General features: G+C 38.8%; 1 protein-coding gene and 1 long non-coding RNA gene across 5 annotated transcripts in view; one reads left to right on the plus strand and one right to left on the minus strand.

Annotated features, from left to right (window-relative positions):
* INTU (inturned planar cell polarity protein) overlaps positions 1-17991 on the minus strand; it is a 125610-nt gene that overhangs the window by 17608 nt on the left and 90011 nt on the right. For all 4 annotated transcript variants that reach the window (XR_002098435.1, XM_019522047.1, XM_019522049.1 and 1 more), the window contains exons 7-13: positions 16693-16782; positions 15906-15983; positions 15150-15339; positions 6881-6934; positions 3514-3576; positions 1696-1917; positions 1051-1473 (exon numbers count right to left, since the gene is read on the minus strand). Coding sequence is in view for 3 of the 4 variants with exons in the window: in XM_019522047.1 (XP_019377592.1) it covers positions 1051-1473; positions 1696-1917; positions 3514-3576; positions 6881-6934; positions 15150-15339; positions 15906-15983; positions 16693-16782 (1120 nt within the window). In the remaining variant the exon portion in view is untranslated. The remainder of the gene's footprint in view (positions 1-1050; positions 1474-1695; positions 1918-3513; positions 3577-6880; positions 6935-15149; positions 15340-15905; positions 15984-16692; positions 16783-17991) is intronic.
* LOC109301122 lies at positions 8640-11864 on the plus strand. The gene is made up of 2 exons (XR_002098436.1): positions 8640-9293; positions 10317-11864. It is a non-coding gene; the product is annotated as an uncharacterized LOC109301122 (long non-coding RNA).

Here is a 17991-nt window from a genome sequence, read left to right on the forward strand (position 1 = left end):
ACATCCTTAGGGCAGTGGTCACCAACCAGTAGATCTCAATCGACTGGTCGATCATGGAGACTCTGACAATCTCTCTCAGTCTGTCAGAGGCTCCATGATTGGGAGCAGCAGGATGCATGTGGCTGGGCTGAACCACACCCCCTGCTGCCTGGGCTGGGCTAGGTGAGTGGGGTTAGAGCCCGGGCAGCTTATTTGAGGGACAGTCGGGGCACAGTAGATCCTGGGGTGCCAAAAAGTGATCTGCACCATAAAAATGTTGGGGACCACTGATTTAGGGCATTTTTACACATGCAAGCACCACAGTGTTAGGTGCTTTGAAAAGCACCCGGGGCTGTGATGCTGTAAGCTACAACACCAGTGCACATTTCTTATTAGCAACCTGTTTTTCTCAGTAAAAAGCCATACATATTAAAATATTTGGTATATAAATGAGAAGAGAGAAGTCTGCAATAGAACTGATTTTTTCACGTCATCTTTAAAACTTGATCACCTTAGTACATTACTAAATGATATATGATAAAACAGTATACCTTAAATCAGAGGTGTCAAGCATACAGACCACGGTCAGATCCATCCACTGAACCCACTCTATTTGGACTACTGGTGGGCCATGGGAACTTGGGGAGAATGGCCAGGGATGCTGCCTGCTACAGAATCCAGAGCCCTTGGGTCCCAGGTAGATAGGCAATAAGTGACAGGAGGGTGAGCTAGGGCCAAAGCCTTGTTATCCTCTGGCTGTTTTGCCTGTTGCCACTTCTGCATCTCTACCTCCCTGGCAGCTGACCATCACTGCATGGAACCACGAACTAGAGCTATGCCTTGGCACAGGGCATGTGGTGGAGGCGCCCCAAATCCAGCACAGGGCACTTGGTGGATGAAGCCACTGCAAGTGCCTCAGGTTGGAGCACGAGCTGATGTTGCTGTCACCACTCCCTTGTGCCTTGGATTGGATCGGCCTTGGGGCACAGGGTGAATCTGACACCCCTGCTTTAAACAGCCTACTTCAGACCCATCAAACCCTTGGGATTATCTTTGTTCCCAATGTCAGACCTGATCTTGTGTTGCATGTGGATTAAGGCCTCCACTTTCTTCAGGCTCTTCACAACCACTGTCAGAAGCTCCACTGATTCTTGAGGGACTCAGTCTACGTGTCCTTAAGGAGGAGTCACCAAAGAGTGTCCTCATGCTTGTTGGAGAAGTTGCTGTTTTGGAAGTATTTTGCAGTTTACTGAGGATGGGTGGGTTAGAAAAACTGTCCAGTCTGTCACGTGATGCAGGAAGGAACCAGTCAGCACAAGACAGAAGTGGAATGGAGGGAGAGTCTAATCTTTCCTCTATGTTGGAATCAATTCCTTCCAACTGGAGTATTGTTGCTTTGACTTGGTCCACATATATACAATCTGGTCCTGGATTTCCAATAGCTTTGGAAGTGCAACCTCCTGCCTCCAGCAAAACACACAGCATAAAGTGTCTCTGTAAACAAATTAATAGGATTTATTAACTTTTGGTGTAAAATACTATATATGGTATGCATTTTATACTCCATTTTCCATATTTGGACAAATTATAGGGATTTACTATGCAAGATTGTCAGCCTCCCCTACAAGATTTGCTTTGGGTCAAGATCAGGTCTCCAGGGGCGTTGTAGCCTTATAATCTACAGGCAAATGAACTGCCTTGGAAACTGTAACTTACCAAACCAACTATTAGTAAAAAGTATCTTGCTTCAGGCTCCCTGTATCCTGTAGCACTTGAAGTTTCACAATGTTGTATATGGTGATGGGGAAATACTTCTCGCCATATCACTAATTGACCAATCCTTTGTTCTGCTGCCAAGGGTAACAGACAATAGTGTCGACCATATAAAGCTATATCGATAAGGTCCTCCTTTGGCAAGTGATTAGCAATCAAATAACCCTTAAGGAAAGCACAAAAAAGGAAATATATTCAATAACAAGTTTTCATCGTATAATAACTTTCATCTAAACAACTTGGTACATTGGATATGTTAATATTGTAAGCTCTTTAAAGCAGGCAATCATTCTGTGCTGTGTTTGTACAGCATCTAGTACACTGGGGCCCTGGAACTTCATGACTTGAAGTTTGTAAGTACTACAATCCAAATTAAAAAAAGAATTACCAGAGAACCTTGGATCTTTGAAATTAATCATTTCCCCAGACAAGAAACACAACTGAATTGTATAATTGTATAATAACTAATAACGGGTGGATCAAGGTGCGGGGGGAAGAGGGGGCAGGGGGAAGGGAGGGTGTTTGTGACCTTCTCTCCTTTTTAATGGTGTTGATGTTCCACTAATCAAGCTATCCTTTCTTCTGCAATACTGCTGTTTGCAGTTGTTCCTGGCAATGTAGCTCGTTTCACAGCCCTGAAGACTGTTTTTAACTCTGACTAAAAACATTAACTCAGGTGTGAAAATAACTAAGTGAAGCATTGGATATGGGGTCAAGATCAAGAAGGTTAGATTGCGTTTTCTGAACCTGAAAAGAGATGTAGATTTAATTCTAATGAATACAGAACTGATATAAGAACATTTGATTATTTTTTGCTTAGTTGTGTTTTTATACATAACATGATATAGCAAATGAATGCGCATTCCAATAAAGCTATATTTGTTTTTGCTGAAGTGGTTACCAGCTTTTCACTTGGAAGAGAACAGATATGAAAAAAACTGGAGAGATGCTGGCAAAAGCAGCATGCCTTCTGAATTGCCATATCTGTCCTGCTTTAGTGGTACAAAAACTAGCTCTCTCATGATTCACATTAGTGCTATTATCAGTCTTATCCTATTCTGGATTCTGGGGCAGGTCTAGATGACAGGTGGTAAAACATCTGTGGTGCTGCACAGCACCACTCCCTGTACTGCTAGCACTAGTCTAATGATGAAATCCCACAGATGTCATTGTGGGCATTACGCAACAATACTTATTTGAACACACCTCTACCATGGGACTACTTGCATAAGGTGTAATTGCATGAATAAGCCTCTAGAATATAAGCTCCTCAAAGCAGGGCTTTATCTTCTTATTTGTTTTTACAGTGTAGAGAACAAGGGCAATGCACAATCGGTAAAACACAAACACAAGACAGGCCAAGTTGAAAGAAAATGACTGATGAGTTTTTTATTTCTACGTAGTATTCTTTAATTACAGTCAGATGTCTTAATTTAGAGACAGGGATGGACAAAGAATTATACCATCAGAATATCATATAATAGTGCTCTTTTCAGTTAATGTGGTAATTCATCAAAGATTACTATACCTCTCAAAAATTTCATCAGACACAAAAATTCAGCAAGACCACTGTTACTGGCTTCAAACATATTTTGGCATTACCTATGTAGTAAGTATTTTTTCACAATTATTTATTCCATTTCTTTAGCTTGGTTATATCTGTAGTCAGTTCTAAATAGATAGGTGACTGCTCATTTTCACATCTGTCAAGCTCTGGTAAGTATTAGTTCATGACTGACTAGCGTTTCCACCAAGTCTTACCTTGTAGAAGAGACAAGAGCCCAGAATCATGTATAACCGCCTCATGTCAAAGTAATCTTCAGACTGCAAAAAAAGCACAATGAATTTATAATTTGTGATTTTTACATGATAGAGTAGGGCCGAAGAAAACTAATTCCACTAAATGGTAATCAGTGTGTTATTTAATACTTTAATTTTTCCAGTATGCCTTCTTTATTTTTTCATTTATTAACAGCTGAGCAGCAGAGAGGTAGTATTAGAACAAATAGCTAAATAAAATACAAAGTTTAGCCTTCAGTGTTGGTCTTCATGTAACTGCAAAATTGTCTTTACAGTTATTTCCAGCTCAGCATAACAGATGCTCAGATTTCCTGCTTAGTCCTAATCTTCCTGTAAAGCAGATGGCTTTTTTATAGGAAACAGGTCTCAGAGGTCAAAGCAGGCAATTAGCTGAAGCACAACTCCTGCCACCAGAGGGACCTCTTAAAGCAAAGTAGCAAGGCATAGCATTCCCTTTGTATAGAACCCAGAAACAGATTTACCCCAAATTAACTCACTCATTAACCTTTTAAATTTAGTTAGCAAAAACTCTCACGTTCGCTATGCAGAGCTCAACTGGACAGATTTTATTTTAAATGTAAGGGATAGTACCGAGCTCTGTTCAATAAGATATTATATATACATGTAATTTTCAATATTCATTCAGTTCATTTTGTAGGTAAGCATTCCTTTTCGGTTTGCTTTTTTCCTTTGTAGACAAAAACAATAGTTTAACATGAATTTACATTTCCAGATATATTTTACTGATTCAGAAAAGGCAAGCCCCCAAAATGCTAACAACCAGGGATCTTGGTTTTCTCTTAAATCCAAAATTCTCTGATTAAAATATCCCAAATTCATGTTTTTCTGTGATTAAACTCAAACACCACTATATAGGTATCATCTGAACATAATGTTTTATTGCTATATTTACAATTTTAAAGCAATTTGGAAGCCTACCACCTCATGAATCATTATAATAAAATAAATTCTAAATACTTATATGTTTTGGCATTTGATTTGAGTTTTATTATCATGGAAAATTAGAGCTCCCCCTGCCTTTACTCACAAAGACGTGGTTCCAGCTGCAGCCATCCCCCTGCTGCTTTGTGGCACTGAGCAGCCCTTGCACTCTGCCCCTGTTATTGCCGCTCACTCTCAATCCACAGCCCACCACCCCACCCAGCCCTGCTGGTTCCTCACTCCTGACCTGCAGCTTCCTGGCCCTGCCAGTGCCCCTCACTCTTGACCCACAGTTTCCTCATCCCTCCAGCCCTTCTGGTGCCCCTCACTCTTGACCCGCAGCCCCTTGGCCCTGCCGCTGCCCATCACTCCTGACCTATGGTCCCCCAGCCTCCCCAGCCCTGCTGGTGCCTCTTACTTCTGATCCCTCTAGCCCTGAACTCCCAGACCCTCAGTGTGTGGGGCAGGGGACAGGGGGCGTGTGGGCATAGGCAGCATTATAGGCAACATGTTAAGGGGCTTTGGTCTGTGCCCACAGAGAGGCACAGGCCTGCAGCCTGGTCAGACCAGCACCAGGCAGGAATCTCCTCCATGACCCAGCAGATGTGACAAGGCAGAAGAGGGAGTGCTGTGCCACCATACCCAGCAAGGTGAGGCACTGCAGTGACGATGGTGCAGCATTCTGCTCCCCTGCTGCTGCTGGGCAGGTATAGGGCACCTTGGCATGGCAGCACAGTGATCTTCGTGGCAGCAGGACAACATGGAGCCTCCCTGCCCTCCCGAGCTGGGTCTTGCCCACTGGGCCGCAGAGGTGGCTCCTGCCAGTGCTGGTCCAGGCAGGCTGCAGCCCCAGTGCCCTGCTGTGGGTGCAGAAATCTGGGGGGCACGTACCACAGGTTACCTACAGCACCCGCACATCAACTATGGTCCTGCCTCCTTCCCCCCATGTATCGCCTATGCTTCTCCCATCCAACTATGCATTGCTTATGCCCATCCCCCTCCATAAACCTACTTTCAGAGCTAAAGGAGCTGCTCTTCACCATGTTGCCTGGCCTCATTGCTGGCCACATGCACGTATGCATATGCACATGCATGTGGCCTCCCTGTCTCTGACTGCCCTTCTCCTGCTCCCCCGAGCCCCAAGCACTTGCCACGGGCTGGAACTCTGTCAGTCTGTGAGGGGAAACCCAAAGATTCCCAGGTTTTTCTCCTTTAAAAGGGAAAGTCCACGATTTTCTCCTTTTAAAAGTGGAAATGGAAAACCTGGATCTCTGTTGATAACAGTACAGATTTGAAGATATTTTCTTTTTATCTGAATGTAATCTGTCCAGAACTTCATTTAAAAAAAGGCTTATTCTGAAGCATTTGGGTTGTGGGGGGCTTCCAAAGCGAGGTGAAATTTTCACAAATATAAACCTATTTACATCTCACTGTGATATAACATAAAGGATACATAAAGAAAAATAATCTTTATTAATTTGTTTTCTTCGTTCAAGCTTGTGGCTATACGAAATTTTTACTTAAAATTATATTATTATGTATGACCATGCACATGGAGCAGGTGTTTGTTTAACTGTACAATGTTACAGAACGATAGCTTAGTTCCATAATGGCTTTTTTCATCATTAAGGTTACTAAAAAGAATGCAGTGAGAAATATATCTCATATTGCACTGCATGTACACATAGCTCCTTTGTTACTAATACTTGTAGTTGTTTTCTTAAGACTGACAGATTTAATTCTGTATATATTTCTATGCAGCAGATTTAATTCAGTATAGTTTCAAGACATTCCACAACTACTTCAAAGGGATAAAAAAGCAGCAGGGTAACTGAGTGGGGCATGACCTGGGCAGCAGCCTTTGTGGGAGGACATAAAAAAAGCAGTTGCTACTGCAGTCTACATGACAGAAGGGAGTACTGCCCCATGCATCATGGCTGCCCTGGGTGCGGATGTACCCTGCTATGCCTCTGAGAGAAAGGAGTTGATCAATCCTGACTAGTAACTGAAAACAGGAAGGGAAGTGTTCTAGCACAGGTGGCTGACTGTAGCTAAGTTAAGCATTCATCAAACTTCCAACTATATCACATCAACAGTATCAACTAAATTGTCTCTGTAGCTAATAGTACAACTTCAGAGGGAAACTTAGGACAAAGGGTATGGGTAACATACAGCTATTTACTGTAAGTCATTAATGAAATGTTAAAAAAAAGTTATTTAAACTTTTACTACACGTCAAGAAAAAACATGGATGGCTGTTACACTGCTGTGATACTGATATGACTTTTATTTAGGTAACAGCATTGATGAGCTTGGTCCAAGCCTTTTAACATTCAGTTGTTTTGATCAGCACAGATAGTTTACCCTGTAAAAATATGCTCCTTACCAGCTCTGCAAAATCAGCTGCCTCCAAATCACTCAGTGCTGTATCAATTTCCATCTGAAATATTTAAATGGTGAATATGAACACCTTTTGCCAACAAATTTACTTACAATCATTATAAGACTGTATATAACATAGTATTGATAGCCTCAAAAGAGTAAGAAAACACAAAGACGTGGTAAAAACTGCCATGTGTTTTTTGCAGTTCCCCCAGACCAATAGCATCAAACATCAAGGATGTGAATTCTGCAAAAAGAATAAAAGAAATATCTTTTGCAGTTTTTGCATATTTTTCTCCTCTTGGAATAATGGAAAATATCATTCTACTTGTCTGTCTCCTGCACCTACTGTTTTGTATAAAGGAGATGTCAATCTTACTTTCTTCATGGATTAAAACATGAAGGCAAGAGGCTATCCTGAAATCTGGCAAAGCTTTAGTATCCAGCTGAGTTATTAGAAAAATCTTTTTGACATTGGATTTAGTTTTTGTCTCTATGGAAATTTCCAAAACTTTCTCACAAGTAACTGTTGTTCTACTAAAAAAGCTTTAAGCTTGCATATTTTTAACTAGAGGAATTGTTGGTAAATGTAAGTTTTCCTAAAAATACTTTTATTTAAAGAACAAAAGCACCAGCCACTCAGCTTCAAGACTGAAATGTGTTACTAAATGAAAAGAAAAAAACCTCCCAATCTCTACAATGTAATACCATGGCACATGCTTCAGGCTATGTAAACAAGCCCTCTTACTGGCATACAGTTGGCTTTTCAAATTGATAGAAATGCCAGCCATGCTGTTGACAATCAATTAATATCTCTTAATTTCTCTTTTGGTTGTAAATAGACCTCTGTCCCATTCAGAACAGATATTCTTATGTTTATTATTAGAAAAATGTTTATTCCTTCCTTACTTAAGACTGAATCTACCTTCCAAATAGAAACACAATTTTAACTCAACTTCACAAAAAACACTTCACCAGAAATCTGATATTGTGCAACTGCAATTGTTTTTCTGAAAAATGTATACAAATCACAAAATGATTAAAAAAAATACAAGCGTTTAAAACTGGATGCATCTACATGTGCATTAATGTGCTGTAGTCGCTGTGCATTAAGTTTAATACTTGTAATAATAGGTACTAATTCAATGTGCAGTAACATGCTTACTGCACAGTAGAGCCAGCACATGTTTTAGTGATGCTAATGTGCAAAAGACTAATTTGACTGCGTGTTAACACAAAAGCACAGCTTTTGACACGACACGCTAATGCACAGTAGAATTATTTGCATTTAGACGTATATAGCATCTTGTATAGATGTGCCCACTGTCTTTATTTGACATTTTCCTAATATTTTCCTACTGTTTTTGGTCTAGATCTCTAAAACTGAGAAATGTTGAAACTTTCAAATTCACTTCAAGTATTTCCCTGGCTAACAGAAATACCTTTTACAGCCTGGTCTTCAACATCTGGAAAATCTAAACTGGGTGCATCTACACAAGAGATTTACTGCAGAGTAGATTAATTAGCTCAGCAGGAAAATGTCCTTGTCTATATGTGCAAAGCTATTATGCTGGAGTAAACTAATAACTCTTCTGAAGGTTGGTATTGCCAGATACAACTTCTATCCTACAGCGGACTTATTTCCTCTGCCACAACACACATGTACATGCTGACTGGGGCATGAGGACGCTACAGTACGAAGCTGCCTGCCAGTTAGCCCTGCAGCGTAAAACCCTCATGCCCCTCCCAGCCCCTCTGCAGCACACCGAGTCATGTCAGAGCAGCCCTCAGCTGGCAAGCTGACCCCAGGGCTGCGCCGCCCTGGCTCAACGTGCTATGGTCATGCACACATGTTGCAACGTGCCCATTTGTAAATACTGCTCCTGGGAGCAATAAACTCCAGTGCAAACTGAACCAGAGCTTTTCGTGGCATTAATATTCATGTGTTGATGCACTCACTGTTGTCTAAAAAAATGTAAAAGCCTCTAGCCAAGTACACTTTTTAGTTACTTTGGTTAAAAAGAAACCTTTCCCCAGTGTGAACTGGTATTAAGTATATGGTTGCCTTCTAAACTTGCAGATGGAGAGACTTAATGTCTCTGCTCCTACTCAGTAGGCTTTCCAAGTTTCAACAGACAGAGAACTGAGCAGCCTCTACTTGTTTTTCCATAATGCTACTGGGATCTCTATAGACAGCAGTGATATTTATAAGGATCAGGTCAGTTTTATTCTGTAGCTGCAGATGCAGACACTGGGCTGTTCACAATAGAGAAGGACCATAAACACAAAGTTAAGGAGAGTTTAAATAGCAAAGATGCCAAGACACCATTTGCAAGAGCCAAGAACCTGACAGCAGAATGAAGTAATAGAGATTTCCCCAGAACTGGAATGGAGGATCAGTAGCTTTGAAGTTGATAGTGAGTGTGATGGCCAGAACCAAAGAAATTAATAAGCAATAAATATGTGCTTCTTGGAGGCATTTGGAACTTTCGTCTAATATGAAGCTTGTATTTTTGTAACCCACAAATGTAACTTGTAACTGTTTGTGGAACTAACTAGGCCTCAAAGACAAAGCTATAGCTGTGAAATTAGCTGACTTCTTTCTCGCTCAGAATTTAGCCTTGATGATGATAAAAACTGGATTCAACTGCCCAGCTTATCCAGTACATTTCAAAAAAGAACATCTCAAAAAAGCATAGTCAGAGAGTTCTGAAGGGGATGGATTTAGGTGGGGTAACGTTAATTTCAAACCTGAAAATGCTGTGTTGCAATTTGCTTATTGGATAAACCAAAGCTTGGGCAGTAACTTATTATAATGATTTCTAACACCTTTTAACCCCACAGGATAACAGCTGTAAAGTAATATTATGAACGGCTATATAACTAAAAAAATTGTATAATTAGGATATAAAAGAACACGCACGTCGAAGTAACCCTTGGGAAGGACCGAACAGAAGGGTCATTCCTGTCCCATACCCCCACGGATCTCTCTTACCCCCTGGGAGAGCGAGGACCAGATCCTGACTGAGGGGCTTCTGCCGGTTCTCCTTTGGGAAGCCCAGTTCAGAGACGTCTGACTTCGCTGATTCAACTTGACGTGCATCTTCTAACTGAGGGACTATTGATAAGTTACTAACCAAGTGGGAACTCTTGGTTAATTTCTTTATCTGTTTTATTTTCACTGTCAATTTTAATCTGTATTGTTATGTTGTCTGTTTATTAGCTTAACCTTTTTATTAACTATTATATGTGCAAACTATATCTTTTGTTGTCATAAGTAAAATTCATTCTTTTTTGTAAGTGAAACTTGTCATTTCTTTCCTTTCCGACATCACCTCCTCGATCCCAAACCAAAAAGCCCAGTGGCTAATAAAGTTGCAGTGCTCAGTCAGTCTGCAACTAAATTGATATACTCACAGTGCCCAGCTTGCCTGTGATAGGCGAGTTAAAAATTGAGTCAATATTTGGAAGTTAGCTTACACAGGGAGTACAAGACACGCCCAACCCTTTCTTATGTTGGAAAAAGATGACAAAAAGAGAGAACTTGTGTCCAGGAGACATGACTTCTTGGGTAGAGATTTTAGCAACTGGAAAATGATGGTGGAGGATATTTAGCTTTCCAGTGCAATATTGTTTCTGGCAAGTGGGTCCTTCAATGCTAGCAAAGATCTTTAGCTACAGCCTTAGTCCTACATTCACGAATTGGTTTCTAAGTGTATTTTTCTAGCACGCTGAATAATTTACCTGACGTGCATCACATCAAGAACTAGATCTGTAAGCAGGGTTAGAGGAAAAAAAAGAAGCACTTCCACACATCCTAGCCCCTCAGTCCAAACACCATGAGCATGTAAGTTAATAGTTATTTATTCCTCACAAAATGGTTATTTATTCCTCACTGTATTAGCTTTAATACCTAGTCAATTGGCTACCTTATTTCCAAGAGTGTAGAACACAAGCAGTAGCCTAGCTATAACTACATCAGTCTGGTGCATATTTTGCAAACTGTTCATTTTTCCCTATCTGGATAGTCCTACTGTGAGGAATACCTGTCAGGACTATGTGGTTGTAGGTACCTCTGATCTTAAAGGAGAGGCAGTTTCATGTTCATGATAAAAGAGTTCACATAGAAAAAAAGAGAAGGCCACACTTGGAAATATGCAGAGGAAGGAACAGAGTCTGTTCCTGCATCACTTTCAAGATTTTTACTAACTTTCTCACAAATCATAAATACTAGAAATTCATGAAATTCTCTTCACAACATATCAGTATAATTTGGAAGTATGAAATTACACAGGCAAGATCATAAAGAAAACTTTCACTTGGTCCCTGTACAGCCATCCCCTGGAGAAGCTTCTTTAAAATGGAGAGTGAATTAATAATTTCTTTAGACTATAAAAAAGATGAGCGTGCATGAAAGATGGATTGGGTGGATGCTTTCAGAGTGGAGTGGAATCATGGGAAAAAATATAATTAGCCTTAAGTGTTTTAAATGCACACTTAAAAATAATTTGAGTTTTTTACTAAAAGTGGAATCTTAATTGGAATTTCCAGACTGTTAGTTTTTAAAGAAAAAAGCACTGTTTTGGCAGGTTTTTGTCTGAAAAGCCATGGGGTCCTTCAAACTTAATTCCAGATTAATGAAGACTTTTTACCTGGGAATTATACATGAATTTCTGTAGAAACATATTCAATTTGGACACTACAAAAATATTAGATAGTATTAGATAACAGTACTACTAATAATTTACATGTTTTGTGCTACATTTAAGTAATAATGCCAGTTGAAAATTATTTTTAAATCAAAAAATGAATGGATTCTGAAAAACAGAGGAAGAAGATGAATCTGTTGGAAAACAGAACTGTAGTGTATCATTTTGAATTCTGATGTCCTCCCATTTCAGAGCTTGAAAATGGGGAGAAAAGAGAGAATAAAATTAAGCAGATCCATTGTGTATAATTCATGCTGTCAGACACTTCCTGAATTAAAAGAATGTAAAAATTATCCAGGTCCAGCATATGGACTCTGAGGAAGATTATTTTGAGAGTCTCTGTATGGCCCAGAATCAGCCAACTATTCAGATTGCTTCTTTAATCTATGGCATTTTATAAATTATTACACTATAGAAAATATATGGTGGAAATAACTGTAGAATGAGCCATCCTTGAAGCTATAATCAAGGGTTTCTAATACTATCATTCCACTGACGCCATGAGGCTGAATTATAACCTTCTTTAAACAACTAAGTGGGATTTTCAAAATAAAAAATGTAAAATGTGAGTACTAATCTATTCATATGTTCCTAAAGTTACATGTCAGGAACAAAATTCCTGTGGTCCTCATTTTTTCAATGATAGACATGTATTCGGTTTAACAACTGTGGAGAAAAGGTTAAAATACTAAGTTAGATGGGAAAATGCTGTTAAAAGTAATGAGTTTTCTTTTGGTCACTACTGCTTTAAATTCTAGCACTGTTATGATAACATACAGAATCTGAGATATAAGGCCTTGGGCATGTCATGTTTGTAGCAGTATACAGGCCCTTACAGTGCTATAAAAAGTGAGCATTCATACATTTAAGCTGTTTATAGCACTACACAGATGTTGGATCAGCTAGAAAAATGGAAGATCCACTCCAAAAACATTCCTGTTTCAAACAGGAACTTTTGTGTAATGTGCGGGAAGTTACATACAGTGCTACAGGGAGTCTCTCAAACCCCCAGCATCCCAGGGTGGTCTGCTCTCTCGCCCCATTCCAAGGATCGCTGCTCCCCTGCTCCACTGATTGGCTGCCAATGGGCTGTTTGGCAAAAATTGGCAGCTATTACAGAGTTGCTGATACCTGCTCTGCCAGGTCAGGGATGAGCAGCAAAGACTGATGCTGTGACTTAAAAGGCTGCTGAATTAGGTGTTGCTACTGCTATTATTATTATTACTACTAAAAACCAAGTAGTAAACCTGTGTCATTTTACTTTGGTATGCCAGGGAGAACACTGAGGGGCTAAGCTGCTATTGTTCAGCTTTCATCTGGCTCAGCAGTGAGAACATACAAATGGGCAGTTACCTTAGAAGAACTGATGCACTAAACATCCCCAGCCCTATTTACCTTGTGGTAACCCGTTTGTGCATCCATCCCCTTGCTTTTGTGCTTTGAAAAAGAACATTTTGCAACTTCCTTTTACACTTTCAGGACAGAAACGCAGAAGTATCTGGCCACAGATACTGCTATTCCTGCAACCTGAATGACTGTTAATGTGACCTTAAAGTTATTAGGCCTACAATGAAAAATTGAATCCAACAGTTGCTTTGGTCCATTGCATCTCAAAACAAAAAAAGCTGAATGGATTTCTATGATGTTTCATTTCCTTTCTGATAAAAATAAGACTTTCAGACAGTTTTTAAGTATGGCCTTGCCAAAACAGGCATGTGGGTATGGAAGGAAATTCCTGCATTATTTTTAGCATGCAGGAGAAGACCATAAACACCATAATAGCACTTCATTTTTATACAAATCTGGGCAAGGTGGATCAGTCATAGTAGCCTGACCCTATTACTTGGGGTCACAATCTCAAGGAGGAGTTAAATGTTCCACATTAAAAACAAATGAACTAACACATATACAGTAATCAAATGGAGCTTTTGCCTACTCCTGCAGGTCTACAATAAGGTCCCAAATTATTGGAACTTTCTGATGAAGCATTTAAAAAACAACTAGGGCCTTCATCAAGTGCATAATGAGAGGCTGCAGAGCAACTTGTGTATCTTCAAATATAACTGCAGACAGATAAAGTTGCAGTAAAGTTGTACTTGGTGATGCACAGCATGCCTATGTGTGTGCATGTGCATGTGCACTGATATATACGTATCAGCTGATGTATCAATCAGAAAAACCCAAATGAAGTATCAAAACATGTTGCAGTAATGTCTGTGATGGCATACTGACTCTTCATACTGGGACATTAAGCTAGTGTGAAAATGCAAAGAAAAAAAGACAAAAGGCTATTTTTAAAGGTTTTTTTAACATATAAAGTGTTGTGTTATTTAGGAAATGTTTTATATTAGCCTTGTCATGGCTTGCTTTTAAAGGCCTAAAATGTTCTTATAAAAAGCAGCTGGATCTTTTAGGGAAAAAAATGTAATATGCTACCATTGAACAGGTGTCATATTATTTGCATGCAATGTTCAGGTGGTCAGGACAGTCACTCTAGCGTGTTTCTCTCCTTCCTTAATTACAGTTCTTTATAGTGAACTGAAGACACAAATTGAGGTTGGGGAGAAACAAAACAAGTTATTTTATATGGAATCCCAGGCATTTATTTAAAAATATAAGACAAGAGCTAGCTTTATATGAGCAACAGAAAGTTACACATGTGTGTGCATGCATGTGTGCACACACATACATACACAAACTTTTTTGTAACAAAACCCCAATTGCCAGCTTTTATCCAAAATGCATCGTCATAAAAATTCTTCCCAACATTTTCTCTTGACTCCTGAGTCCTGTCTACACTAACAAAATATACATGACACCAGCACTGCAAGATAACATGACTAAGTGCCGAATATGTTACAGCACAGCTTGGACTTCCTTCAGAGGGCAGAACGAAACCCTGCTGAAACCATGCTACAGAACATGTCCACCAAATAAGGCAAGACCACAATGTGTTATAACACTGTAGGGACATGACCATTTTATACGGAGGTTGCTCCAGCCCAGTAAATTATACAGTGTGAACAGGAAGCAAGTCTCAGAGGACTTGGTAGGGCTTATGGAAATAGTTTTAGGTCTAGTAATTGGCTCCTAAATCACAAGTTGCATAAATAGAAGTACAACATTAAGAGAAAGATCAACCTCCTACTGGAAAAATGGTTAAATGGTCAAAACCAAATTTGTACCATCAATTGTTTTTCCTACTACATTTGCTAGTCCCTCAAGATTTTTTTGTTTAAACAAGGCTTCGCTCTTTTAGTCCATCTTGTCCTCCTACCCAATTACTGACTGAGGTCACCAGCCTGTGGTTATAGTAGCAGTGTTTCCTATGGAAACTTATGTTTGGTTCCAAATTCAGCATTACTGCTCCACAGCAGGATCTGGTAGACAGAAAAGATTATCTGGTATGGGTAGAACATATAAATTACACTTCTGCTATTGAAAATAACAGCACGAATTGCCTTCAGCAGAAGCACAGGGAAACATCTTGGTAAGAAGGTACATGTATACAAAGTTTAGCATTATGTAAAAGCTACTCTTAAAAAGATCTACAAATGAAAATACCTTGACTTCTTGTGGCAATGTCAGCCAGCGTACCCCGGGAAGGCTGTCTAAAAGCAATGCACTGTAGGTATCATAATGGTGAGCACTGGGGCTGGTGTTTGTGTCGAGTCTGATGGGCTGAATTGCTCGCTGGAAGAACAGGTTGAAAAAATGATCCAAGCGAGAAACGTTTTCCACCTGGCAAAAAGCACTGAACAAACATGAACTGAAAGTTAGAATAACATCAAGAAACTTGTAACTTGTTTGTATAACCCTCTGTGCTAGAGCAGATGCTTCAAGGCAGGATAATGTGATTTGAAATTTTTTTTAGACGTGTACTTTCAAACACCAGAAAACAGAAGGCTGTTACTCAAAACACTATGTACAGTCAGAATAAAAACAGATTTGCTAGGGAAAAAGCGTGTGCATGCCTGACAGGAACTACAGATTTTGGGATGAGGCACCATTGCTTTCATCACTGCAGACTTTGATAAATCTACCTGTTTTTCTTTAGTTTAGTAATCTAATTATTTTGAGTGAACCTGGCCAGGTAGGCTTTTTAACGGTTGTTTAACTGATAACAGCAACAACAACAAAGATTTAAAAAATACATTATTATATCACTACTGTATGTTCTTCATAGTTTGTACATAAGACAAAAAGATGCATGTACGTAAGACAAAAAAATCTGGTGCAACTTCCAGAGATGGCTGTCTTGTCTAAGAGAGAATAACAGAATAAGCTATTAAAATATAAACTCCCTTTGGAGGCATTTACCTGTCCAATGAACGATACATAAATTTTAAGGTTCTGACAACATCCACAATCATGTTCCTTAGTTGAGAAAGAGGTACACTAGATGAAATGAAACAAAATAAAACCAACGTATTTTAAACTGCACTGATAATAAGAGAAAATATATCATGGATAAACAAAGAGCAAATTTCTGAAAAAGTAGTTTCTTCAGGAAAGACAGACTGTATATACAAAATGTTTGATAGGAGTGTATGAGTGTTCCTGTTTGTGACTTGCTTATGGTCATGAGGAGATCTGTAGTAGAACTGGAAATAAAGCCCTAAAAGTTCTTAACTCCTTGGTTTGTAACAACTATTATCATTGACACCTAAACCCAAATTAGAACTGTGACTCATTGTGCTAAACTCTGTGTATGCATATAAAATACAAGAAGTCCTCCCTTGCACAGCTCACAAAGTAAGTGTAATCTTTTTCCAGGCATACAGAAGTTTTGTTTAGGGGATTCCAGTTTTGAAATGGCTGATGACCCACTCTTCAAACATATTCAGCTATGAGCTAATTAAATTGAAGGGGTAAGGTCCTGAAACACTTCGTGAAAAAGAAATTTTAAAATGGAGCACAAAGCAGTTGTGAACAAGGTAAATAAATAACTGTGAGAAGTCACAATTACAGCAACTAGCTTTAGTTTGATCAGAAAAGATCATACAGTCTATTAAGGGAGAGTCAATTCAACACAATCTCATTGGTAAAAATTGGGACCTATAGCCAGCTTAACCACAAAAATAAACACACTGTACTTGAGACTCACCTTTCTGCAGGGAGGCCAACTACAAGCAACTTGTCAGATTCTTTCCAGTAAACCACCTGAACCAGCTTACCAGATAAGAAAAGTGATGAACTATAAAACAAAACCATTATAAATTTAATATTAACACTATGACTTTATCAAGGGGCATCATTACTTGTTAGCATTTTTGTATAGTCTGTATTTAAAGACTAATTACCATTTTAAATAAAAATATTCAGTTGGATCATACAAGTACATTTACAAATGTGGAATCTGAAATACGCACCTCACAGGTGCATGTAAGATAATCATAAAAACAACCATTATATTAATACTTCCACATTAAGCAGTTACAGAATAAACTGATAGGCATAATCTTTCCTATTTTTATCTTATACAGCAGGGTACCAATTCATAGTTTAAAAAGGCAATGAGATATATCTATAAAAAATGTTTTTAAAACAATTCAGTCAAATGTGTTCCACTTTCCAATTCAGACACTGTATCAGTAAACATCTGCAAAACACATGGAGACCTGAAGACATCCAGTGGTCACTGGAACCAGTCAAATATTTTTGAAAAATGTTGTCTAATTAATACCTTTCTAAAATGAAAGGATTGCTGTGAAGATAAATTCATTAATGTTTGTGGAAGCCTAAGATACTACCACGATGAAAAAAAATTAAAGGTAGACAAACCTATCATTATAACTTGCATTTTTAATGGCACTAGTAGTTTCACAGACAATGAGAATCTACAATGTTATTGGAAATGTATTAAGTTTTCCACTACTTTTATTATTCCAATAAAATATTTTACACAGCATCTTAAGATAACCAGAAAGTTCTCTCATCATAACCTAAAACGTGAATTTAAATTAGCATGTAGTTGCACTAGTAGACCCATATTCCCAGGATGCTTTGTATTGCAGTATAAGTAATAAAAATATAAACACAGTCCAGTACAATCACATAACCATGTTTTTGCTTCTTCTAGTGTGCTGCTTTGGAAAGATTTGAGTGAATCAAAGAGTTACTGTTATACAGGAATAGGGGTGTCCTGACTAAGGATTATACAAATACAACCGTGTAGCTGACAAAACGTTCCAGTGTTTCTGTGAAAATGGCTAACGACAGCAATTTTAGGTGCTATATTGTACCATCTTGTAAAACCTCTCTGTTATATCACCTATAGAAGGTAAGCACTTATGAACAGTTCACCACAAAAGGCTTGATATCTGCACAAATGGACTTTTATAAGTTGTACAGGACACCAAACAAGGATTGGAGAGGATAAACATGAATTAAAAATGAAACTCTA

The sequence above is a fragment of the Gavialis gangeticus genome, unplaced genomic scaffold, assembly GCF_001723915.1.
Source record: "Gavialis gangeticus isolate Ggan-Ray unplaced genomic scaffold, GavGan_comp1, whole genome shotgun sequence".
Classification (NCBI taxonomy): Eukaryota; Metazoa; Chordata; order Crocodylia; family Gavialidae; genus Gavialis; species Gavialis gangeticus.